At 49.0% G+C, this 25,125-nt stretch overlaps 1 protein-coding gene across 2 annotated transcripts; it reads right to left on the bottom strand.

The window, feature by feature from the left end:
- Positions 1-1,375: 1,375 nt before the first annotated feature.
- On the bottom strand, positions 1,376-17,879 carry CLU (clusterin). 2 transcript variants are annotated; one of them, XM_027597569.2, is made up of 9 exons: positions 17,704-17,879; positions 14,028-14,159; positions 12,273-12,421; positions 9,285-9,455; positions 7,410-7,809; positions 6,205-6,309; positions 2,961-3,190; positions 1,865-2,040; positions 1,376-1,626 (listed from the first exon to the last, which is right to left on the bottom strand). In XM_027597569.2, exons 2-9 carry the CDS (start codon positions 14,119-14,121, stop codon positions 1,617-1,619), a joined length of 1,335 nt encoding a protein of 444 aa, XP_027453370.2. In that variant the 5' UTR covers positions 14,122-14,159; positions 17,704-17,879; the 3' UTR covers positions 1,376-1,616. The 2 variants fall into 2 exon arrangements, with proteins under 2 accessions (XP_027453370.2, XP_027453371.2); XM_027597570.2 differs by lacking the exon at positions 1,376-1,626 and having other exon boundaries at positions 1,861-2,040.
- Positions 17,880-25,125: the final 7,246 nt, after the last annotated feature.

Genomic DNA, 25,125 nt, shown 5'->3' with positions numbered 1-25,125 from the left:
CAGCTTTAGTCTGTCTTTTAAGGTGCTCGCCTAGGACAGTGTGAAGTAGATTGCATAAAAAGAAGCAACATTTGGATATAGTGGCTGCCAGAAGCTAGTGACATAATCAGAAAATAAAAAGTAAATTTTGAAATAAGGGTGTGACATTAATGTGATGTATGATTTACAAAGATGGTCATTTTAGCAAATGCCTCCTGAACCCATGCCCCTAATTAATATATGTCATTAAGTGACTCATACTAATTTGATTCTGAATTTCCTTGAGAGCAATATGAAAATAGCAGCTTCTTTGATGAGCTAAGCCTTGGAGTGTTACTTGTGAGGCAGAGGTACTTAGAACTTAAAGATGAGGAACAGTGACCTAAGAACATTCTAAGCGTTTAATTAATATGTGGACTTTGCTACAAACCTGGAATGCAGCTAGATGTGTTTCTTCATGTGAGCTATATTTGATGAAAAGAATTCTATAGTATAGAAAAAATTTCTATACTCAGAAATGGTAAGGCTGCCTAACTTAATGTTGGGGGAAGAACCACGGTTAGGCAGGGCCATCTTCTGGCAGCACGGGGTACTGCAGCCTGGCTATATCGGACTAAGTGGTAAATATGCCGTCAGGAAAAATCCAAGTAGAAGAGAAATTGTGGTCGAGGGCAAGATAGGAAGGTTGTATGGACTGACAGCAGACAGACAATGCCACAGTCAGGAAGGTGTCACAGGAATCCCAAACCCTTAAAGTAAAAAGGAAATTGCCTCATTTTGTCTTTGGGGGACAATAGATTCCATTAAGAAAATACCAACTGGGTATTAAAATACCCAGAATGCCTTATTATTTTCTCTTCTTCTTCTTCTTCTTCTTCTTCTTTTATGTGACAGAAAGAGAGAGAGCAAGCGAGAGCACAAACAGGGGGAGGGGCAGAGGCAGAGGGAGAAGCAGGCTCCCCGCTCAGCAGGGAGCCCAATATGGGGCTCGATCCCTGGACCCCAGGATCATGACCCGAGCTGAAGGCAGACGCTTAACCGTCTGAGCCACCCAGGAGCCCCTATTATTGCTTCTTCAATCTTAATTTTCAATGTGTTCCTTCAGGAGATCTCACCCACCCCAATCAGAATACAGCAACCGTTTTATAATGGAATGGACAAGATTCACTTTTCAGAAATGCATTTTACTTGGCCATTAGAACACATTTCTGCTCCTAAAAGCAAGAAATCCCTGGTTTGACTTTGTCACACTCCTTTTATTCTCAATTACACGATAGTCCTTATACCATCTTAGCTAGTGCTTTTCTTTTCTACTTCTTTTTTTTTTTTTCCATACCAAAATGAAGGCGCGTGGGAGATGGAAAAACCCGGTATAAAAGCAGGACACCCCAGAGCGTTCAGATTACTGGCGGTTTTATTGAGTTAGTGGTACACAGGAGTTCTTCCCGTGATCAGCGAATGCGGCGTTGCGGTGCGGAGTCCGGAGGCAGGGAAGGCTGGGCGAGGGGGGCAGGAGGGCCTCAAGGCAAGGCCCGGTCCACTCGGTGACATGCGGAGCTCTCTCTAGGGGCCTGTCGCGCATCTCGGGGGCAACGGAATCAGACAGCCCCCTATTTGGAGAGAGGAGTGCTCACATCTCATTCCTCCCTGAAAACAAAATGGAGGAGAATGGAAGGTGAGGGCTGGACCCTCACGGATAAATGCTTCTCAACAAAGAAAGAACATCCCCCAAAGGAAAATTAGAATTTCCAGAGATTTTCCGGCTTCGTGCCTGGGCTCTGGCTATAGGAGCAATCATTCCCAGGCTGCATCAGCGCGGCCTTTTTTCTGGGTCCTGGGGACCTGCTGGGCATGGAGGGAGAAGAGCTGAGGCCTGCATGCTCACCGGTTCTTGTGGCGGTACTCCTGAAGGGCTTTCTCGGCCACAGTCTCCATAAATTTAGGATTGTTCCTGGAGACGTCTTCTGGGATCATCACAGTGATGGGGTCGGAATCGAACAGCTTCACAACCACCTTAGTGACCCCAGTGGGAACGTTGGAGTCAGAAGTCCGGGACCCCACCTACGAGGAAAAGGGTAAGAGAAGAACCGAAATATTGGTCAAAATGGACTCCTTTTGTGACAAAAGCCAGCCTCCGTTGTGGACAGGTGACCCCCTTGCTTTTTACTCGGTTTGACATCCGTAAAATTCCATGAGCAGAAGGGCCCTAATTCAGAGACACTTGTTTGTAGGTGTCAATCCTATCTGCACATGACCAGCCCATGGGGAGCCCATCAGAGGAAAAATGGTTTCTAAGCCACCAGGTTTTCTTTGGGCAGCCCCTGGCTGGGCCAGTGGCAGAAAAGGAATCGGGGAAAGAAAAACCAAAAAAAGGTTCCCAGCACTAGAGAGAGGCTTTCTATTACTGGTAGAGGATAACACACCAATTCATGAGCCAAGCTACATGGCGCAGGGCAGCGAGGCACCCTCATGGGAAGAGCACAGGCTTTTCAGCCAGGCAGACAGGTCCAAATGCCTTAGGTGAGCCACCTCTCAGTTCTTAAACCCGGGGCAAGCTGTTGAACCTCTCACTTTCTTCAACCGTGAATGGGGTCACGATGGGGGCGCCTGGGTGCCTCAGTTGGCATCTGACTCTTGATTTCGGCTCAGGTCATGATCTTGGGGTCGTGAGACCGAGCCCCACCTTGGGCTCCACGCTGGGGCATGGAGCTTGCTTAAGATTCTTTTTCTCCCTCTCCCTTTGCCCCTCTTTAAGAAAAAAAAATGGGGTCATGACATTCTACACCTCACTGGGAGACGAGGCTTCCATGCATCAATGTATTCAAAGTTTTTATGTTTCCTGCCATATGGCAAATGCTCGATCCAAAGCTTAAGTGCCCCCTTTAAAGCTTCCTCCCATTTTGCTTCCAGGGGAGGTTCACATCGCTGCCAGACCATACCCGCCCCACCGAGCTTCAGTGTGTGGCCAGGACGTGACTCACCGTCGTGACCTGGAGATAGAATGGGTCTTCACTTTGAGTGAGATTAGCCAGCTGGGACACCCAACTAAACTGCTCATTCAGCTGCTTCAGCAGGGAGGACGTGTTGAACATCTTCTCCTGATAGGACTGCAGCAGCTCGTCGTACAGCCTGGTGAACTTCTCGGCAATCTGGAGGGAATTATTAAGTTCCTGTCGCAGCTGGACCTGAGCGGGGTTGTTGGAAGAACAGTCTGCCCAGAGATGGAGGGGGAAAAAAAGGCAGAAATGTGAAGGGAAGGCTAAAAAGGGATAAAAACATGAATGGAAATCAGTTCATGGAGCCAGGACTCTAAATGGCCAGCCACATGCCGTGTGTCGTCAGTCTGTAACAAAACAGAGAGCTCGCCCCGGAATGTAAATCAACGCGCAGCTTCCTTCATCGACAAAGTCTTGCTCTGGAAAACATTGGCACCTGAACTAACCAGTGTCGTTAGTGACATCACTGATTCACCTTTGGGTGCAAGGCCCTTACCTGCTTAGAGACTGATGAAAGGACGTTGACCACACTTTGAGAAACACTGGTCTCAGTCTGTGTGCTCAGACCTGGAGCTACCCTCACTGTGCTAGTCCCCCGAGGGATCATTTCCGGAGAGAAGGAGTGTTACTTACAGCTACTAGGTACCACACACTACTCAAGTGCTGTGGATATCCACTCTCTCCAGTAATCACATCTCTTCTACCTTAAGTATTACCAGTGATGAAATTGAGGTCCACAAAAGTAAATCACTTGCTTAAAGACACAGAATGATTTATGGGGCCAGGATTGAACCCAGAGCTTTAACTCCTAAACCTAGGTTCTTCCTCCTCTGAGTCTGTGGCTCTGGAAAATTCTCCAAGCCTGTCTTTTGAGAGTATCTGCAGAGCTAGAAATCTAGTGCCGACAGTCCATGACATAGAAGAGCTGGCCAGGATCCTTGGTCCATCTGCCCCTCATGGCTGGTCACCCAGCTCATCAGGAGGGCAGAGAAGACACAGGGGACTGCTTTGGGTCCTGGAATGCCCACTGCAGGTTGTCTGATCAATAAGAGCTGGCAGCTACCCGCTATCTCTTTAAAAACTACTGATTTTCTTTCCCTGATTTTTTTCAAAAAATATCTCAAGGATGGTACATCAAACCCTAGCGAGTCAGGGGAAAACAGATCTTTGCACACTGCATTTACTATAAAGGATTACCATAAGTGATGATAGTGTATTTGTATTAAAATCTCAAAAATGTTAGGTGGGGCAAGAAATAAAAGCCAGGTTGAAAAGATAATACAATGAGTAATCTTAACTCTTTCACCAGGGAAAAATTAAAAAGTGAGAAAAGTCATTGAGAACTGAGACTCCATCTAGAGCAGTAGATCTCAACCGGGGGCTCTGCTGCCCCAGGGGTATATTTGACAAGGTCTGAAAATAGTTTTGGTTGTCACGACCGGTGTGGTGGGGAGGCTACCGGTGCCTTGTGGGTAGAGGCCAGGGGTGCTGCTGCTGAACATCGCACAGCGCACAGGACAGCCCCTCACGATAAAAGTGACCCGGTCTGGGGGCGCCTGGGTGGCTCAGGTGGTTAAGCAACTGCTTTCGGCTCAGGTCATGATCCCGGGGTCCTGGGATCGAACCCTGTGTCAGGGGCGGATGGGGGGGGGGGCCTGCTCAGCGGGGAGCCTGCTTCTCCCTCTCCCTCTGCCCTTCTCCTACTCGTGCACGCACTCTCTCAAATAAGTAAATAAAATCTTAAAAAAAAAAAAAAAAAGCGATCCAGTCCAAAATGCCAACAGGGCCAAAGCTGAGAAACCCTGGTCTAGAGCGTTCGGGCAGTGTGTGTTCATTTGGCGGCCCGCGCCTGAAATAAGAGGCGGTAACCCTCTCTCGGTGAAGAGAAGGCAGTGTGGGTAAGCTGGGATCAGGGACCGTTAAGATCAGTGCTCGGGGTGCCAATTTGAGTCGGGGCATCTGTGCCTCTCTTCCTCTGGCCCTACGCACAACTCTGGTGGTGGGGAACCGCGCACTTGATGCTTCTCTGACTATGGTAGTTGACAGACAAAGCCCGGGAGGCTGGGTTGAGGACTCATCTGCAATTCATACATCAGCCCCTCCCCCCACACTTGGATTTATTTCGCAGTGGCCTCAAAACTTATAGGAGTGAGGCTAGGAATATTTAACTAGACTCCAAAGGCTTGCCCTGGCAAACCCAAACGTGTTAAGTAAGAGCAAAGCCACAAGATCGATCGGCCACGTCCAAGGGAAACAATTAACTCTTTCGGAGCAGAGACTCCTGTGTGCCAGGAACCATTCCAGATGCTTTTGCAGCTGTTACTCAAAGTAGGAAGAAATGAGCCAATGAAGAGATCTGATAAAGCTGAGGGGAGCCCTAAAAGGAAGTATGGTTGACCCTCAAATAACATGGTTTGAACTATGTCCGCTTATATGCAGTTTTTTACAGTACAGTACTGTAAACATAGTTTTCTCTTATGATTTTCTTAGTAACATTTCTTCTCTAGCTTACTTTAAGAATATAGTATATGATACAGGTTACATATGAAATGCATGTTAATAGATGGTTTATGTTATCGCCTCCCCTCACCCCCTCGTTGTTCAAGGGTCAACTATATTTCCCTTGCTTTGGGAACCGACCAACCAAAGGGTATTTTGCTGGGAAGCTAAGGTACCACTACTGGTGATCCACGTGTTCTGGGGACAGAACACCAAACACTGGTTAAGAACACATCCCAAACACTCAGCTCTCCAACATATGGGTGTCCTATCATCTTGGGAAGTTACTCAACCTTCCTGTGACTATGAGCTTTTTCACCTCGGTAAGATAGGGACAGTCACTGTACCCAACTCAGGGTCATTCTGAGGAAATGAGTAAATGTTTGCAAAGTGTTTACAACAGTACCAACACGGTAAGAGTTTATTAAACAGAATACATATTATCTATAAGTCCATCATCTGCAGAAAAAAATAGGGAGGTCTACCCGGCATGGCCCTTGGGAAGAGAGTAGCTGGGGAAATCAAAAAAAGATGTCTCCCAATTTCAGGGACAACCCCACCTCTTAGCCCTTGTCTACAGATGAGGGCCCACATGGAGCAGGGTCAAGGATCCCCCTCCCCCCAGTGCCACAGCTAGAAGTCAGCGGGGCTGGAATTTCAAGTCCCATGTGCCTGACCCCATAAAGGGAGCCCCGGTGAGGTTCCTGGGATCCAAGGCTCCCCGACTCACCCACAGACAAGATCTCCTGGCACTTTTCACACTGGTCCTTCATCTTCAGGCACCCTGTGGAGTTGTGACGGATCTCCTTGCACACGGCACCATCCTGGTTGTCTTCTGGAGACACACAAGGGAAGAGGGCGTCATGCTGAAGGACCACACAGAGCAATATAGGGATGGGCCTCCCCTCCGACCCCTTCCACACTACTGTTTGCCTCTTTGAGATGCTTCTGTGGGCAGAGCAGGTTGGAATGGGTTGTCTGCCTGCAGACCTAGGCCTCTCTGATCCGGGCTCCCTGCAGAGAGGGACAGGAAGGGGTTCCCGGGGCTCCCTCAGTTAGGTGCGACCTCACTCCCACCATCTCCATCCGATGAGCCCTTCCTCCCTCCACACTGCCATAGCTATACGCCATTCTCTTTGGCATCTGACCCTTTCTGCTCTGCATTCTCTCTGGCTCATCTCTCTCCCCCTAGGGTCAGCAAATCCCTTGAAGGCAGGAATGGGATCCTCCTTAGAGCCGCCTTATAACACAAGCCTCCCCCCCATTATGGATATGCAGTAGATGCTGTTCAATTCAATGTCCTCCTGTATCTCCAAACCGTTTCAAGCCAAACTTCATGCCAATCCAACGGTAGCCTTTAGGAGATGGTGTTGGCTAACCAGGTCTATTAGTTTAACGAAGGAAATCACTTCTAAAAGTATTGACTTTTCATGTCCATCGTCGACCTCATTCATTCAAAAACTATCCACGCATGCCCATTCTCTACCAGGCCCCAAGGTGATGGCCAGGAACAGCTTTTTTAAACTGTAGCATGGACTGGTTATATCATCGGTCACCACTGTATGCACGGCATCTACATAAAGGCACCTGGGTTCCCAAGACAAGGGGGTCTGGTTCTCTAGAAAGGAGTAATCAATGTCACACCCACCAGCGGCTGGAAGGGGCATGGTAAACTTGAGAGAACACAGATTCCAAGTCTGGCAGGGCTACATTTGACCGGGTCCCCCTTTATCAGCTGTGAATACCTGGACACGTTCCTTCACCTGTCATACTTTTCTCCTCCTTAAATGGGGATAATACCACCTTCATGGGGTTGCTGGGGGAAACTGGGATGCCACACGCCAAGCCCCTGGCATAGTCCTTAGAATCTAACGGGCTTCTCGGTAACCTGCTTGTTCCCATCCCTTCTTAGGAAGAATGAGACGGCTTTCTAACCTTCTGTGAATTCCATTGGGAAGTGAGGGATTCTATGCAGGTTGACATCCATGGCCTGCTGAGCCTGGTGTATCATGTCAAAGAAGGGCTGAAATATGTTGTGGAAATTCAAGGGTTGGTAGCCAGGGAAAGGCATTATGTTCCGGGCGAAGCGGGACTTGAAGAAGGCAGGCCTCCTCTGGAATGAGCGGAAGGGTGAGTAGTGGTAAGGGTCCTGGGGCTCACGGGCGAAGAATCTGTCCTGGAAAAGCTCATCCATAATGCTGGACGCCCGGTTGAAGCTGTCCTGCATGATGTCCAGGGCGTGGGTCTGCTGTCGGTCATTCTCCAGCAGGGAGTCGATGCGGTCACCATTAATCCAGAAGTAGAAGGGAGAACTCTGGTTCAGGAACTCCTCAAGCTGTGATGGCAGAACGGGGAAGTTAGGAGAAGCTCACTCAAGTCCCAGCCTCCCCCTGCGCCCCCTCGCTGCCCCTCGGTCCCCTCAGTCACATAGCACATGACCAAAGCCCCTGCTGGGACTGGCTCCCTGGCCCCCCAGCTGTCAAGCCAACACCCTTCCATTCTACCCGCCCAACGGGGAAGAGTTTGGGAAGACGTCTGAGGCCAAGAGATGCACAAACCCCTGTCACCTGAGACTGGTCTCCTCTCTGGCCACCAAGGATCCCCACACCCCGACGCAGCCAAGGGCCAACGAATGGGCCTTCGGTTCATGAGTTGCAACCAGGCGAAGGCCACAGGGGAAGATGGGATTGATATCAATGTGCTAAAATTCTTAATTCCTTCTGCCTAAGTGGGCCCAGGGATGAGCCATACTACGAAGTCGTTGGTTATGTCATCCAGCTAATAATTTCTGGGTAAGAATCTTCTAACACACGGCATAGGTGCTTTTAACGACTTCACATTTGCTCACTGATGGCAAACGTTACCAGCTGATCGTGGCCCTCCAGGCTCCAATGCAGCTGGGACCGATCAACTGCATCTGGCATGTGAAATGAAGCTGTGATACTCTGATTTATAAAAAGAAGTGTATGTCTGGTCTTTGTCTGGTTCCTAAAGCCCTTAGAATTCCCTGTGAGGAGAGCAATAAAGTTATATGCTAATAATAAATGAAAAAATAATAAAGTTATGTTAATGAGGTGGCTTTTGGAAAGCACCTGAGGTTGGGGGCTGGTCGCCAGGGGAACCAACCAAGATTGGAACGATGGAATTTTTAATCCCATCTCCTGATTTCTGGAGAGGGGAGATGTGCTGGAGGTTGAATCCATCAACAATGGCCAATGATTTTATCAATCATGCCCGTGGAAGGAAGACTCCATAAAATCCCAAAAGGATGGGCTTCAGGAGTATCTGGGTTGCTGAACGTGTGAAGATGCAAGAGAGCGGTGCCCTCTCAGAGGGCATGGAATGCTCCTCACCTCTTGTCCATACCTTGAGCTACGCATCGCCTCCCTCTGGCTTTTCAGAGTTAGATCCTTTTATAATAAACCAATAACCTAATCAGTCAAATGTGTCTCTGAGTTGTGAGCTGCTCTAGCAAATTGATTTAACACAAGGAGGGGGTTGTGGGAACCTCCAATCTATAGCCAGTCGGACAGCAGCACAGGTGACAAGCCAGACTCATGACTGGCACCTGAAGTTGGGAGGAGTGGGGAGGACAGTCTGTGGGCCTGAGCCCTTAGCCCATGGGATCTCATGCCGTCTCCGGGGGGACAGTGTCAGAATTGAACTGATTTGTAGTCACCCAGCTGGTGTGGGAGAACTACGCCACCCATTGGAACTGGGGGCAGGAGCAGAGAAGGGGCATATTTCACACTCAGTTCCTGCATCCACCACTCAGAGCCCTGCTGTGCTCAGCGGCCTGTCCCCTTTCACCTGGTGGCCAACCAGCCCCGAGCTGCTTCTGCAGACGCGGGCGTAGAACTTCATGCAGGTCTGTTTCAGGCAGGGCTTACACTCCTCCCAGAGGGCCATCATGGTGTCATTGCAGACCCCCTGTGACGCCTTCAGCTTCGTTTCTGAATCCTTGGTATCATTTAGGGCATCCTAGAGGAGGACACGAGATCAGGTTAGCCACGCGGAAGCCACAGGCTTCACGCTCTGCAAGCAGGCACGATGGTGCCGGGCTCTCCACGCCCCCGGAGCAGGCCTTTTCCCAGGTCCAGCCACACAGAGTCCCTGTATCTTCCTCTGGCTCCTGCGTTCCCCCCATTTGCCTGGAATTCCCTCCCCACCCAGCTTTAAACATCTTCTCAACTTCGAGACCCGGCTCTTCTTTACAGTCCTCCCCGGCCACTAGAACCCGCGTGGATATCCCCTTTCTCTGACGCTGCCCTTAGTCTTGACCCCAGAGGCGCTCTGAATCTTATTTGTCAATTGCAGCCACTGGAGGAAGCAAGCCTTCAAAATCAAAGTCACAACAACTACCCAAACCCTCTAGCACATCCATGTCATTTGGCCCAATAATTCTATGAGAATCCATCCCAAAGAATTCTTGCCATAAAGGAGAAATCCATATGCATGAAGATATTTGTTATGGTATTTGTTTATGGTGGTGGGGGGGGGGAAATACTGGAATCAACCCGGATGCTTAAAAATAGAAGGCCAAGCAAATCGTTGGTCTACACAGCGGCAGGAGACGCACGGCTTTGCGAGGGTGTCCGTAGTTAAGTTTTAAATAGTATAACAAGCATTTTTCATGTTAACAAGTTGTGATTTTGAATATAGTGACTATCAGAAGAGTGTAGAGGGGGGAAAAGAAAGAGTGAGAAACAGATCAAATGCTAACAGCGAATTGTCCAGAGGTTAAAAGGTTTTCAGAAAACTTTTCCTCTTCCACTTTTCTATATTAAAATCTCGACAAATGAGCGTATTAACGCTTCGAAGAAGAGTTAAGTAGACCATGCACACCCCAAAGCCAGGAGCTGAGCAGGAAAGAGTTTGAGTTCTGTGAGACCCCTCTCCTGCTCCGGGTCCCCTGTTCCTGCGGGGAAGGCCACCAGGCCTCCTACTGAGCCGAAGCACCAACATCAACTACATGGCCCACTTCCTTTCTTTCCCGTTCACAGACCCGGGAACTAAGACAGCATGGAGTCTTTTCCTGAACTTGACAGGCTTTATCACAGAACCTGGACTGTAGGATACCAAACTCTGATGATAACCACAAAAACTCAAAAATAGGACTTGCCTGACACTTCTCTGAGCTACTTGAGGATTCTCATAGTATTATGCTGAGCGAATAAGTCATTCAGAGAAAGACACGTATCATATGATCTCACTGATATGAGGAATTCTTAATCTCAGGAAACAAACGGAGGGTTGCTGGAGTGGTGGGGGGTGGGAGGGATGGGGTGGCTGGGTGATAGACATTGGGGAGGGTATGTGCTATGGTGAGCGCTGTGAATTGTGTAAGACTGTTGAACCACAGACCTGTACCTCTGAAACAAATAATACATTATATGTTTAAAAAAAAAAAAAAGAAGATAGCAGGAAGGGAAAAATGAAGGGGGGGAAATTGGAGGGGGAGATGAACCATGAGAGACGATGGACTCTGAGAAACAAACTGAGGGTTCTAGAGGGGAGGGGGTGGGGGGGATGGGTTAGCCCGGTGATGGGTATTAAGGAGGGCACGTACTGCATGGAGCACTGGGTGTTATATGCAAACAATGAATCATGGAACACTACATCAAAAACTAATGATGTAATGTATGGTGATTAACATAACATAAAAAATTTTTAAAAAATGGTGAAGAAAAACACGGATACCAAGGAAGGGCATTAAGTGTCAAAAGAAACTGCTGAATCGGCCAGCATTTCCCTAAGTGGCTTCCAGGGAATTGTGCTAAGAGCTATGATGGGGAGAGGGACGCCTGGGTGGCTCAGTAAGTTAAGCATCTGCCTTCGGCTCGGGTCATGATCTCAGGATCCTGGGATCGAGCCCCGCATCGGGCTCCCTGCTCGGTGGGGAGCCTGCTTCTCCCACTCCCTCTGCAACCCCCCACCCCCAGTCATATGCACTCCCTCTCTCTCTCTCTCTCACTCCATCTCAAATAAATAAATAAAATCTTTAAAAAGAAAAAGCTATCATGGGGAGAAAAAAGGATTTCCTGATCAATTTGGTTTGGAAAACACAGAGTTAAATGAAGTTCCACTAACTTCTTTACTACAGAACTTCTCAGAGCCTTTAAAACACTTTACTATGCATTATGGGTCATGAAGGTGGCAAGTGACCTGTCTTAGCATCTCCTTCATTATTGGTAGGGAGGCAATGGGAGTAGGTTTTTAGGATACCCTTAAGGAGACTACTGATTTTTTTTTAAATAAGTGATTTATTCCATTACGGTGTTTTAGTTTTGTTGAATCATTAGGCACAGGCTAGACCCACTATTTTCACTATCCGACTTAAATGTCTCTTTACGAAGTACTCAGAACTCCAGAAAGCCATGGGGCACGGCAGTGTGTACCTGCCTTAACCCCAAAGTTACTGCCCTACTCGATAAGCTTCCTGAAGGTAGGGTACCATCCCCCTCCTGACCCAGGACAGACCCAGTCCAGAGCCTACCTTGGAGCTTGCATAGCCAGGGTTTAGAAAAATCTACTGAAGTGACTAATGGGTCATCATCAGACCCTGGGCCAGGCTGGTAAGAAACCAGATCCAAGATCTAACCCCTTGAAGCTTTCAAAAGCAAAGAAACCTTCCCTCTTTTCTTAACTACAGTCCCAGCATCAGCAGGCACTAGCCTGAAAGGGCTGAGGGTCACCATGACAACCCAGCAGGGCACCAGGGGGCGATGAGCACTCCCCTCCAGCAGGGAACTCAGGTGGTGGTGGTGGGGGGGGGGCAGTCAGCTGGCTCCTCCTTACCTCTTTCTTCTTCTTGGCTTCTTCCAAGTTGCTGAGCAGTGATTTGCGTTCCTCATTTGTTTGTTCTATTAGAGTCTTTATCTGTTTCACCCCCTTGAGAGCATTTTTAATTTCCTTATTAATGTACTTACTCCCCTCGGTGGACATTTCTGCAAGAGAAGGGCAGGGAAGGAGAGTGAGGAGAGAGGCAGAGATGGTGCTGGGGATATCACCCTAGAACCAGCTGGGATGGTCTGGAAGGCCAGTTCAGTCTAGGGGCTGTCAAGGCTGGGAGCACCCACCCCGGCGGGCAGCCTTCTGGCCCCAGCTTTGCCCTGACCCGGGGGCCCATCATGGGGCTTATTGTGGACCCAGGGCCCAAAGAGCGATTCCGCTAGTTGCTCGGGAGCACAAAGCACCGGCCCAGGCACACCCCAGGGGAGGGACAGCGAGCAGCGCGATGCCCCTGCGGCTCTGGAGAACGAGCCTGCCCAGCTGCAGGAGAACACTTCCACGGAAAAAAAAAAATCCTGAGAAACACAACAGAGGAGCATAGGGGAAGGGAAAGAAAAATAAAACAAAACAAAATCAGAGAGGGAGACAAAGCATGAGACTCTTAATCACAGCAAAGAAACTGAGGTTTGCTGGAGGGGAGAAGGGTGGGGGGATGGGGTAACTGAGTGACAGGCATTAATGAGGGCACGTGATGGACTGAGCACTGGGTCTTATATGCAACTGATGAACCACTGATCTCTACCCCTGAAGCTAATAATACTCTATATGTGACTTAAAATAAAATTTTTTTTAAAAAAATTCTGGAAGCGTTAACTGTTTAAACATCAAAATGTAAAATCTTATTTTGGACACAAGTGTTTCTGGGAGTCCATTTTACCAAACATCTGAACTTCCTTATTCCATGGCTCCACGTGATAGGGGACATAAAGATGAATTAATGGCACCATTCCACAGGAGACCGTGATCAAGACACAACGCCGTGTGGCAAATGCAATGAGACAGTGTCACCGAGGTACTGAAGGAGTAACGACTAAGGCTTTCCTGGTGGTTCTCCTGGGCCAAGCACTGAGCCGGCCACATCACATGCCCTTTTATGCAATGCTCTCTGCACTGAGGTCATCACCCCCTGCACCGACGACGACGAGGAGAGGAGGAAAAAGCAGCAGAGTGAGATCAGATCCTTGCCCCGGGTTAATACAGCTGGGGAGTCACAGAGCCAGACACATACCCAAGTCTGATTTCCAAGTTTGAGTTTTTAACTACGACCCCAGAGAACCGGTCAGCTTGTAGGACAAGCATGGGGAGGAGGGCGGGGGTGGGGGGGCTTCAGGAAAGGCCTGACAGAGGAGGGAACCCCGAAGCTGGGCTCTGCAGGAGGACGTTTCCCCTTACCTGGATACGGAGCATTGGTTTTCTAGGCGGAAAGGTGTAGGGTACATATAGTAGGTGCTATGGAGACTCAGAAATGGAAGCTCACAAAGTCTCAAATGAGGCAGGCTTCCCGGAGGAGGCGTGGGCCCCGGGGCAAGCAGACTGGTGAAAAGGGTTGTAGGGGCCAGAAAGTGCTGGGGATATGCCTGAAAAATGCCCAGAAGCCCACCTGACGGCCAAGAACCTAGACCAGGTAGCTGGGCGGGGGGAGGAGGCTCCGAGAGGGCCCAGTCTGAGCAAAACAGATGGGATGCACAGGACCAAACCGTCTCTACCACTTCGGGCTCTGGCAGAGAGTGTGCTAGGACAGGGGACACCTGCTCCACTTACCCTGGAGCTCTGTGTCTGAGACCATCTGGTCTCCCAGAACCTGTCCATTCTCCCAGGTCAGCAGCAGCACCACCAGCAGAAGGAGAGTCTTCATGGCACCTCCCTCTCCAATTCTGGAATCCCAGCAGGCCTCTGTTTGTAGAGAACAGGAGACTGTCATGGTAACAGCTAGCCAGCCTGCCGGTTTCCGGCCTGGCCTGCAGCCTACAGCAGCTTCTCCAGAGCCCCACAGAGGCCCTGCCCTCAGCCGGCCCCTCGGCTGCCATTACTGTGTTTTTATCCCCCAGGGAAACTGGGAGAAAAAGCTCAGAATTGCCCCTGGACCCCTTCAAAAGAAAGTGGATACAGGGAGGAACCATAGGAGAAGCAGCCTAATAGAGAAGAAACGAGAACTCTGGAGTCAGAGCTCTGGGCTCAGGTCCAGCCCTCCCCCCCCAGCCACCCCCCCCCCACCCCAGAATCGCTGACTAAGCCTGAGCATGTGCTTTCTGCATCCAGGAAGGACGTCTATCTGATACCTGCTCATGTCAAATAAACCCTCAAAACACCTCTCTGGGCTGACTCACTGGCCCCTCTCCTTTCCCAGCCCTGATGTGGGGACTGCGTAGACCCCCCCCAACCCCGTGCTGTGTGCATCACTAATCCGGCCCACAGCAGGCGTTCCCAATCCATCACAAAAGAAAAATCCCCTTTTTTTCCACCAAGCCTCAACACTCCCGACAAAGGCCTTTCAAGACTCTGAGGCAGTGAGAGCCAAAGGGCCGGCAAAGGAAAATAAAGGTCATTTGCGATCCCTCGCATGAGACCTGAGATCTATATCCCTGCACAGATTTGGGGTATAAATGCAGTAGAGCAGGGGGCAGTTGTCTTCAGAGAGTAGAGAGTGGGGGAGGGCAAAGTCAAAGGGTTAAACGATGGGGCCCACGCCCCCCCCCAGGAGAAGTTTCCTCTGGATGGATGGGCCCCTCTGCCGCCAGCTCCCTTTCCCGTGGCTCTCCCCTTTAAGCCCACAGTAGGGTGCCCTGCCAAGGTGCCCCTTCCACCACTCAGCTGACGGCTGGGAACCCAGGACAGCCCAGTCTTACACAATGGACCCTTTCCCAGAAGCTGGAGCTGTTGCATAAAACAGAACCCCTCTTCCCAGCAGCCCGTCTTCTCGCCTCCCCCTGCCCCCACTGCTTATCTGAATTCTCTCATTTCCCCTAACAGAACAGGGAGGTGGGGTCCCCCCTTCCCGAAACTGTGAACCTCTAAAAACTGCCCTCAGCTGGGCAGGCCCATAGGGACGTATTTGGTAGCACGTAAATAAAGGAAGCCTTGCCCGGAAAGTCATTAGTCAGGCGGCCAAGCTGCGGTTCCCAAACCAGCCACGCAGAGCAAAGGAGCAGCGTGGGAGAAGAGAGTGGGTCATTGCCTTCCCCCAAGACAGGGTGGGTGGCTGAGTTGGGGCGCTATTTCAGGCCTGATAGAAGGCCCAGGGCTAACGGGCTCTGCCCTAGCTGCTCACTAAGGCCTGAAATGCCTCAGAGAGAAACAGAGCTTTGGCCACGCCAGAGAGAGAAAGCCAGCAAGAACACCCACCTCTCGGGGAGAGGCCCCTGGATACTTCTCAGAAATTCATACAAGAGCCTCTGAAATAGGTCTGGACCAGGAGAAAGGGCGTTGGGCCCTGAAGAAAAGGGAGCCGAAGGCAAGAGCACCGACTGAGGAGTCTGGAAACCCAGCAGCCAGTACAGTCTCCCACCAGGAGCCTGGGCCATGGGGAGCCATTGGGTCCCAAGGCTGAGAAAAAGAGCAGTTTCCTGGCCCAAATCCCTCTGCCTCTAAGGGGAGGTCAAATCCAGAGACAGCACGGGGCTCCCCAGGCCCGCAGCAGGCTGGCAACCCCAGGAAGACAACCCAGCCCTCCCAACCTCCAGTCCAGTGTCCTTTCCCTGACACCACGTCACTTAAATCTGAGCCTCAGTGTTTTCATCTGTAAAATGGCCCCAGCATGGACCTCCGAGACGTGAATGCCTTCTGCAAACACAGGGGTCTTAGATAATCATAGTAAATTCTGACTATTTCGAAATCTGACCTAGGACCAGCTGTGGGCATTGGCACTATCCTTCCGGGAAGTGGAAGGAGGTGGCATGTTTGGAGAGGGACCGAGGAACCTGTGGTCCCTCCCTGTGGGGCTTTGCTCCTTTAGAGTACCTAGGAATCACCCGAGGCGGGGGGGGGGGGGGGGGGGGGGGGGGGCAGGGATCTTGTGACGATGCCGACTCCGACTCAGAACGTGACATTGATACTGCTCTTCCTAGGACAGCACTGCAACTGCCCTCCATGTGCGCCGACTCTCCTCTCCTCTCAGCTCAGGCCTGGGCACCTGGCTGCCAATTGCTGTGACTGGAACAAGCCCTACCAAGGTCCTCCACTCCCCACCTCCGCCAGGCAGCCTCTTTCCCCCAAGGATGCTTCACCCACGCAGATGGAGCGATGGGAAGCACGCAGAGACCTAAGCCACGCAGTCACGCAGCTGGGGTGCTGCACGGTTTTTAAAGCCCAAGGCCCAAGCTCCTATGCTACTGCCTCCCCAAATGTAGAAACCAAACCGAAAAGAAAAACGAGGCACCTGTAATTCATACCATCCAGACGCAACACTGTGGTAGATCTCCTTCTATTTTCTATGCATTTGTGTGCAATCAGATCCCTTACACCCACTATCTTCAAATAGTCTTTAAAAGCACACCTCTGAGGCTGCAGAATGGTGCATTTTCTGGTGTAGTCTATTTTGCCATCCCACAAGGTTGGGCATTTACATTGCATGTAATTTCCCACTGTTATTATAATGAAGACTCCAGCCGGCACCCTTTCATTGTATCTGTCCTTATTCTTAAATTCCTAATCTCTCTTTAAAAATAAGAATAATAAGCAGCTGCTGCTGCAGCTTCTTTTTTTTTTTTTTAATTAGGTCCAGAAATTCTGGAAGATCAAGGCTTCAGTTCTAGTCCTGATTCTGACACCTACATGCCGTTTATCTTGGGAGAGGATCCTAAACCTCTCCAGGCCTCAGATTATCATCTATAAAATGAGACAGTTGGAGCAGACGTCTGCGATCTAATGGCGATTGTGACTTTTCTCTGATGTATCCTGGTGCCTTCGGAAGCAGAAAGACTGGGATTTAAGTGGTTGCAACATGTACTTAAATCAAAACATACTTAAAAACACCCTATGGAGAGAACCACGGGATTCAGGAGCAGACAAGATGACCCAAGCAGGCAAGCTGACAACCACCACCGGAGCTCAGTACCTGGACAAGAATGCCACAGGAAGGTCCGGGCCTCCCGCAATAGGCATTAGTTCTCCAAGTCTCGGTCCCCCATCTTTGCAAAAGGAGGGTCATTACACCTGTCCTAATTACCTACCCCACAGAATTGTGGCTGGAGCTAGCGAGCACGGGAGCTCCGGAGTCCCGGCCTGGGCGCCACCGCCCAGCAATTCTGCTTCCAGCTCCGCGGCCGGGTGATGGGGCTCGGGCCACCTCCCTTCCCTGGTTCCCCGCCTCCATCCAGAGCGCAGCTCAGACAGCTCAGGGAGTACCAGCGATCTTCCTGTCCTCTCCTGGTTGCCACCCCTGCCCGCCCTGGGTCCCGGTGGGGCTCTGCGCCGGGTAGGAGAGGTGGGGACATCTCACCGGTCAGCGGCGCCCAGCGACCGTGCGCAGCTCCTGGCGACACCGCGTGGTGAGCACCGTGAGGCGCGCGTATTTATAGCGCTCTGTCTCGTCTACACCCCCTTTGGGGCTGGCTGCAAACCTGCATGACTCACGCCCAAAGAATGCTGTGGAATTCACCGGGAGCTTTCTGGAAGCTGGCGCGGGAGGGGATGCGGAGGCGGGGTAGGGGGGCGCTCCCGGGCAGCACCGGGCTGGGGGCGCTTGTAGGGTTGGGGGGGCGGGGGAGGCAGGGCATCTGCACGGAGATGGGCCGCGCCTGGGTGCTGCGTGCGGTGCACCGCTCCCCACTCCCCGGCGGCTCAGAGCTGGGGGACGGTGCCCCCAGGAGGGGAGAGCTCGAGCTAACGTGCGCAGCTTGGCGACCCCTCCACAGGGTTCCAGGGGTCCACTGCGCTCCCGGCCGGTTCCCAGTCCAAAATAAAATGGCACAGTTCTTTCACATTGAACGTGAGCCTTGTTCCACTTAAGTAGAAAAGCAGAAATAATGAGGGTGGGACGGAGAGGGTGTTCTGCGAGAGAAGAGCACAGAGGGAGAAAGAAATATCGCCTTCTTCCCCCATCACAGAGACCCCGTGGGCCTTTGGTGCACCTGCTCGCCAGGAAGAAACAGAAGTGTATCTTTAGGGGTGAACAGAGCATACATTTGGGGAACCAGAATGTCCCCCTGGCTCCTTGATTCCTAAACCTTAAGCAGTTACTGTCCCCATCCACTTGGGGCCCAGAGCTGGGCAGGCTTCATGGTGTGGGATTCGGCAGCCCCACACTTGGCTTGAGGGCTCTGGATGCAGTCCTGAAATTCCTCATAGTTGTCGAACAAGGGGTCCCGAATTTTCATCTTGCTCCCGGCCTTGCAAATTATGTGCAGGTCCTCTTTGCAAGGGGGCTCGCTCAGCTTGGTCTGTCTCAGTTCCCTCTGCTGACAGGAGGAGCTCATTTCTAGACTCCCTTTGGCAGGGTGGTTTGGTGTGACAGACAGATGGGAGACTTTGCGCCACCCCCAGGCAGGGCGGCCACCAACCCAGACGCCCCTCAGGTATAGCTACTTCTTGGGAAGGAAACAGAGCCACCCACTCTGGACCCCCAGGACATTTGCACTCCAGGTGAAAAGTCAGGCTGCCTGCAGGTGGTTCTCACACCAATGGGGGGGAGATGGGTAGGCAGCCTGGTTTGGGGGGCCGACTTCGAAAACCATGTGAGACGGAAGGCTTTAGGGGAGAGGGCTGGTATGGTCAGGGGCTGAGTTTTTCCGCTCACAACTTGAAGAAATACAGCTTGAGGTCCAGTCCCTGGTCGCCCAAGGTCTGGGGATGACTGGGACCCCACCCTTTTTCCGGAGGGAGCACGGATGCAGCTTCTAGGCCTGAGAAGAAGTTGGGGCACTTGAGCTGGTTGCATGGACTTCTGACTACAGTCTTAGCTCTGCCCTAAGGTGCTGGGTGACCTTGGACAACCACTTTGCCCTCTGGGCCTCAGTTTCTTCCCTGTGGACAATGAAGAATCTCGAAGGTAGGTGTCATCTCTAAGGTCCCATTCAACCTCACCGGAGACAATGCCAAATGTTGAGAAAATCAGCCCAGAAGGAAAAGAAATCCAGTGAAAACGTGGAACAGTATTTCTCTCCTGAGGCTTCCTTTTATTTTTCTCAAAAAAAAAAAAAAAAAAAAAGTCTAACTATCAGTAACAGCTACATTTTCTATGGAAACTGCCTCCTCCTTAGCATATCAATGGCTGAGGTCACAGGAGCTGTTTTTGAGCACATTCCTTGTAACTTTTCTGTTCTGTGGCTCCCCCCACCCCACCCCCCCGCATCCGGCACAGGAGGCACAAATCTGTGATAATTGTATTTGTAAAAATCAGACGTTGGAGGACAGGCAAGGAGATCTGCCTTAGTCAGCTGAAGTCGGGGAAGGGAGGAGAGGAAGAAGGGATTTGGAAGAAAATAACACGATTCACAGCCAGGACTGTTGTCCCCTAGGAATGATTACTTGATTACTCTAGCTACTAAGCAAACAAAGCTCAGAAGATTAAACTTTAAGGGGGAAAGTGGGAATTTTGAAAGCTCTCACACGGTACTTCAGCGCTGACTCCCCACCACCACCAGCAGCGTTCCCCCCAGCTGATCATCCTGCCTCTGTTTGAATGCCCCCCAGTGACTGGGAGCTTACTACCTGTATGCAAACAGCTGTCTAGAAAAGCTAATGATAGCATTAGGTTCTCAGAGGCAGGCTCCTGCAAGGGCCAGCCCCAAGCCCAGTTTTGTCCTTTGGAACCATAGAGGGAAACCCAACCCATCTCCCCTTTGCTGGTCCTTCAGATATTTGAAGGCTGCTAGGTGCTTCTCCCAGTGATCTCCAGGCTTGTGGCTGCCTGCCCTGTCCTTGTTTGTGGATTCCTCCCCAGCCCTTCGGCCTTCTGGACCTTGCCTCTCTTGGGGCTCTGAGCCCAGCTGAGAACCTGCCAGTAACCAGGGAGAGCTGAGCACCTTTTCCCTTGCTCAAATGCTCTAGACGAGCTTTTGTTCAGCTGCTGAGTCACTCGGCTGATTCATATAGAATTCATCATCTTTTTGGCAGATGCGGCTGTTCGATCATTTTGCACCCATCTTGGACTTGTGCAGTTTAGGGTTTGTAACTTGATTTTTTTTTTTTCCTGGAACAGGGGACCCTGGGGAGGGGGGATGGGGAAAGTAAAGAGCTTTACGTTTATCGATATAAATCGATAAAGATATAAAAGATACAGATTTATCTCTGTATGCTTTGCCCCACCATCTCTCCCCTGCTATGCGGTATCTTTGTCATGCATCCCCATCACCACCACACTGTCCTGCTCAGTGCCACCAGCATGACAGGTTAACCACCGCCGACATAGCTGGAACAAGCTAGAAATGGACAAGAGCAGTAAGTACCCCGTGGCCTGCTATTAATAATGCCTCTCCAGGCTCGAATTGTTGAACGGGGATATTCCGTCAATTACAGACCTATGAAAAAAATCATGCATAATACAGTTATATACAGTACACTCAGCCCACAGCTGATGCAGAGGTGTCCTGAACGCTTTTTCAGGGCCTCCCGAACATACAGAAAGTTTCACTCCATCAGTTGCATTTCCCTATCCTCCCATCTAGGGAATACTTTTTTGGGAAAAGATATGAAGCTCTAGCCTCTTCCAAGTTGCTTGTCATGGACCTCGAAGTAGACAAATATTACTTAAAATATCTTCACTGTTACACTTGCTATTGGCTGACTATATGGTCTAGATTTTACTCCAGACTTGGTCAACTCTAACATTTAGCTCCAATTCTTTGATTGATGGGCATTTTTAAAAGCTTTATTTATTTATTTCAGAGGTGGGGGGAGCAGAGGAAGAAGGGGGAGAGAGAGAGAGAGAATATGCTGGAGCAGACTCCCCGCTGACTGCAGAGCCTGACATGGGACTCCATCCCAAGACCTGGAGATCATGACCTGATCCGATTCAGCTGCTCCACAGACTGAGCCACCCAGGTGCCCCAATGGGCGTTTTTTTAATTGGCCCCTGATCTGTCTCAGGGCAAACCTACTTTTTCCACAGCCACCAGGAATCCAACTAGTAATTATTTTAGATCAGTGGTTTTCAATGGGACTATACAATGGAATCACCTGGGGAGCTCTAAAACTTACCAGTGCCTGAGTCCCACCACCGGAGATTATGACTGAATCAAGCTGGGGTGCAGCCAGAGAAAGCATCAGGACTTTTCATATTCTCCAGGTAGTTTTTTTTGTTTTGTTTTGTTTTTTAAGATTTTACTTATTTAATCAGAGAGAGAGACAGGGAGAGCACAAGCAGGGGGAGCAGGAGAGGGAGAAGCAGGCTCTCTGCTGAGCAAGGAACCCAATGCGGGGCTTAATCCCAGGACCCTGGGATCATGACCTGAGCCAAAGGCAAGACGCTTAACCGACTGAGCCACCCAGGCATCCCTCTCCAGGTAGTTTTAATGCACAGCCAAAGTTGAGGACCCCTGTTTTCCAGTTTACAAGTTACTGGCTTACACTGTGCCCGTTGATCCTCACCGTATCTCTATGTCACTGTTAAGAGTATGTGGTCTTTTTCTATTTTGTAAAAGACAAAATTAGGGGTCAAAAGAATCTTAGCCGGTTTTGCTTACCCTGAGCTGAAATCTGCCCCTTTAGTAACTTCTCTGTCCCCCATCTAATTTCTAAGCTGCTATATGTTAAGTTAGTCCTCCTCTACAGGATAGCCCTTCAAACATTTGAAAACAATGCTTCTATCCCAACTTAGATATGTTTCTTTCTTTTCTTTTTTTTTTTTTTAAGATTTTACTTATTTATTTAGAGAGAGCATGAGTTGGGGGAGGGGCAGAGAGAGAGAGAGGATCTAAAGCAGACTCCCCGCTGAGCGCAGAGCCCAGTTAGGGTCTCCGTCTCATGACCCTGAGAGCACAACCTGAACCCAAATCAAGAGTCGGACGCTTAACCGACTGAGCCACCCAGGTGCCCCAGACATATTTCTTTATACAGGTCCTTCAGTCCTTTCTCATAGAGTGAGGTTACCGGATACCTCATTGTGCTCCTCCCTGCCCCAAGGGTGCTCCATTGTGTCCCTGCTCCTCTGGTGTGGCTTTAGGGACGTTTAAACACAACACCCAGCTTTGGGCAGCCACGTGGGAGGGCAGCAAGACACAACCTGTGATTTAATACGAAGCTCCCTGTGGCCTCAAGGCACCCTCTGCTTACTTTTCTAATATGTTGTAACACACTGTGCTTCTCAAATTGGTTTACACTGGCCCCTGGGGCAGGCTGTGGGGTGCTGAGAGTACACAAAGACGGAAGCAACTGACTGCAGTTTTATTCAGATTTAGGGTGAAAAGTTAATATTTAGAGAGTAATCCATTTCCCTTCCTTGTCTTCCTTCCTTTCTGTCTTTATTCAATTTCTCCCTAAATCTCATGCTTGGAAACTAATGGATGTCTATTCATACATAAATTTATATTTAGAATCTATGTCTGTATATGTAATATATATACATAATCTATATTACATATCTAAACAAATAAGGGATTTTGCCTTTTTCTTTTCTTTTTCAAAATAAATTTAAAATCGTATTATACATATTGCTTGCTCTTTTCCACAGTATCACGGATATTGTGGATAACCCTCCAGGTCATACGTAGATAGACATAAACCATGCTTTTCCAAAGCTACATATTTTATTCAGCCATTCCCCTATTCCAATTTTTTTCTGTCACTATAAACTGTGCCGTAGTAAACAGCCCTCCACAGGTATCCCTAATATGCCGGTGCCTTTACTGGCATAAGGTAGACTCTCAAATTGGGATTGCTGGGGAAAAGGTAATGTGTAGGATAAAGGGGAATTGTAGTCTTCACGTTAATATTTACTGCCTGATGGTTTTCCCAAAAGGTAGTGGTAACTCCCATTCTCTTTGACAATGTCCTTTCCCCATGTGCTCATCAGACTGGGTGCTGCTGGCCTTTTGAATTTTGGCCAATCTGGTTTGTGAAAATGACATTTTGCCACCTTAATCCCTTTGCCTGTTTCACTGTTTTCAACGAATCTTTTTTTTTTTTTTTTAAAGATTTTATGTTTAAGTAATCTCGACACCCAGTGTGGGGCTTGAAGCCACAATCCCGAGGTCAAGAGTCACAGGCTCCACCGGCTGAGCCAGCCGGGTGTCCCTCAACTAACGATTCTTACATGAAGTTTCCTCTTCTGTCACTTGCCTATTCACATTGTTTGCTCATTTTATTGGACTTTGATCTTTTTTCCTATCAATTTATAGGAGCACTTGAAATAAATAAATTTAATGTGTGTTGCAAATGTTTTTACCAAGTTATTATGTGTCTTTTACCTTTGATTATGGAGGCTCTTAAAATTTTTATGTAGTGAAATTTGGTTTTCCCTTTATAGTTTCTAGGTCTCCTGACCTGCTTAAGAATGTCTCACCAAAATATAGACAGTTATTCTCCTGATTTTCTTCTAGCTTTCTGTTTTTATATTTATATTTATATATTTAATCCAAATGGAATGTGTGTGTTTTTGTGGGATGTGTGTGTATGTGTGTGTGTGTGTGTGTGTTTATGGTGTGTGCATGGTAGGGGTGTGTGTGTGTGTGTGTGTGTGTGTGTGTGTGTGTGTGTGTGTTTGTGGTGTGTGTGTGGAGGCGGGAAGTGAGGCAAGGATGTAATTTCATTTTTTTCCCAGACCTACAGCCAATTATGTCAACATGATGTATCAAATAAACTACCGTATTCATGCCGAGTTGAAATGTCAGTTTGTCATCTGTGAAGTTTCCCAAATTAATTTGGATCTGTTTTAGGACTTTCTAGTTTATTCCTCTGATTTATTTTTTTTATTCCTGTGTAACATATTGTTTTCATTACATAGCCTGAAAAAATAATTAATATTGAAAAGGTAATCTCCCTCACCCTTCCTTTACAAAAATTAATTAATGCTCTTCTTGGACATTAATTCTTCAGTATGAAGTCTGATTTTGTCCCGTTTGAAAAAAAAATGGTATTGTAATTATAATTGCACTGAATGTACATACTGGTTTTAGAAGAATTCACATTTTTATATTCTTCCTACTCAGAAGCATAACATAGGTCTAGAAGTAATTTAAACTATTATTTTTGTTTCTAAATAAAGTTTTCTTTTATCGAAGCGAGATATGTGTGGAATTTGCAAAGATCAAATAGTACAAAAAGTACCAATGCAAGTAGTCCTCCACCACATTCTTCACCCTCGCTCCCCCCCCAGGCTGCCGCCACGCCCACCCCCAACCCAGAAAAGCAGTACTTCTGTATTCAACAAATATCTTTGCGTCGTGATATGGCATGCAACTTTTACATCATTTTTCAAAATAAGAGGGAAGATTTCAAAGCCATTTTTGCTACTTCTGTCATTGTGGAGATGGAAAAGTTAGAGAAATCTTGACGAAGCATAGTATACTGAAATGTATCCGACTAGAGTTCAACTGTTCACCCACTTCCATTCAGCTTTGTGCTTCCATTCTCTAAGACATGGCCCAGCGTGCAGTAGGTGCTTAATAAATACTTGTTAAATTACCTGAGTCGGTTTTTCAATTATTAAGATCTGAGATCCCGGTTGGTTGTTGTTGTTGTTGTTGCTGTTTTTTCCGGTAGTCTTATCCTACTTTTGATTCATATCAAAACCGTAATAGCCACAAGGTTAGGGAACCTATCCCCAGCACTAGAACACCTCCTGGCTACGTGTTTGTGTAATAAGGGAATGAAAGCCATGCATGGCCAAATATCAACTACATCTTTTTCTCTGAATTACTAAGCTTTATCCTTCGTTAGTGCAACTGATGGTGAATCTCAAATATAGGGTTTAAACTTAGTCCTC

This window comes from Zalophus californianus, chromosome 2 (genome assembly GCF_009762305.2).
Source record: "Zalophus californianus isolate mZalCal1 chromosome 2, mZalCal1.pri.v2, whole genome shotgun sequence".
Classification (NCBI taxonomy): domain Eukaryota; kingdom Metazoa; phylum Chordata; class Mammalia; order Carnivora; family Otariidae; genus Zalophus; species Zalophus californianus.
This window is presented reverse-complemented; position numbering and strand designations above follow the sequence as displayed.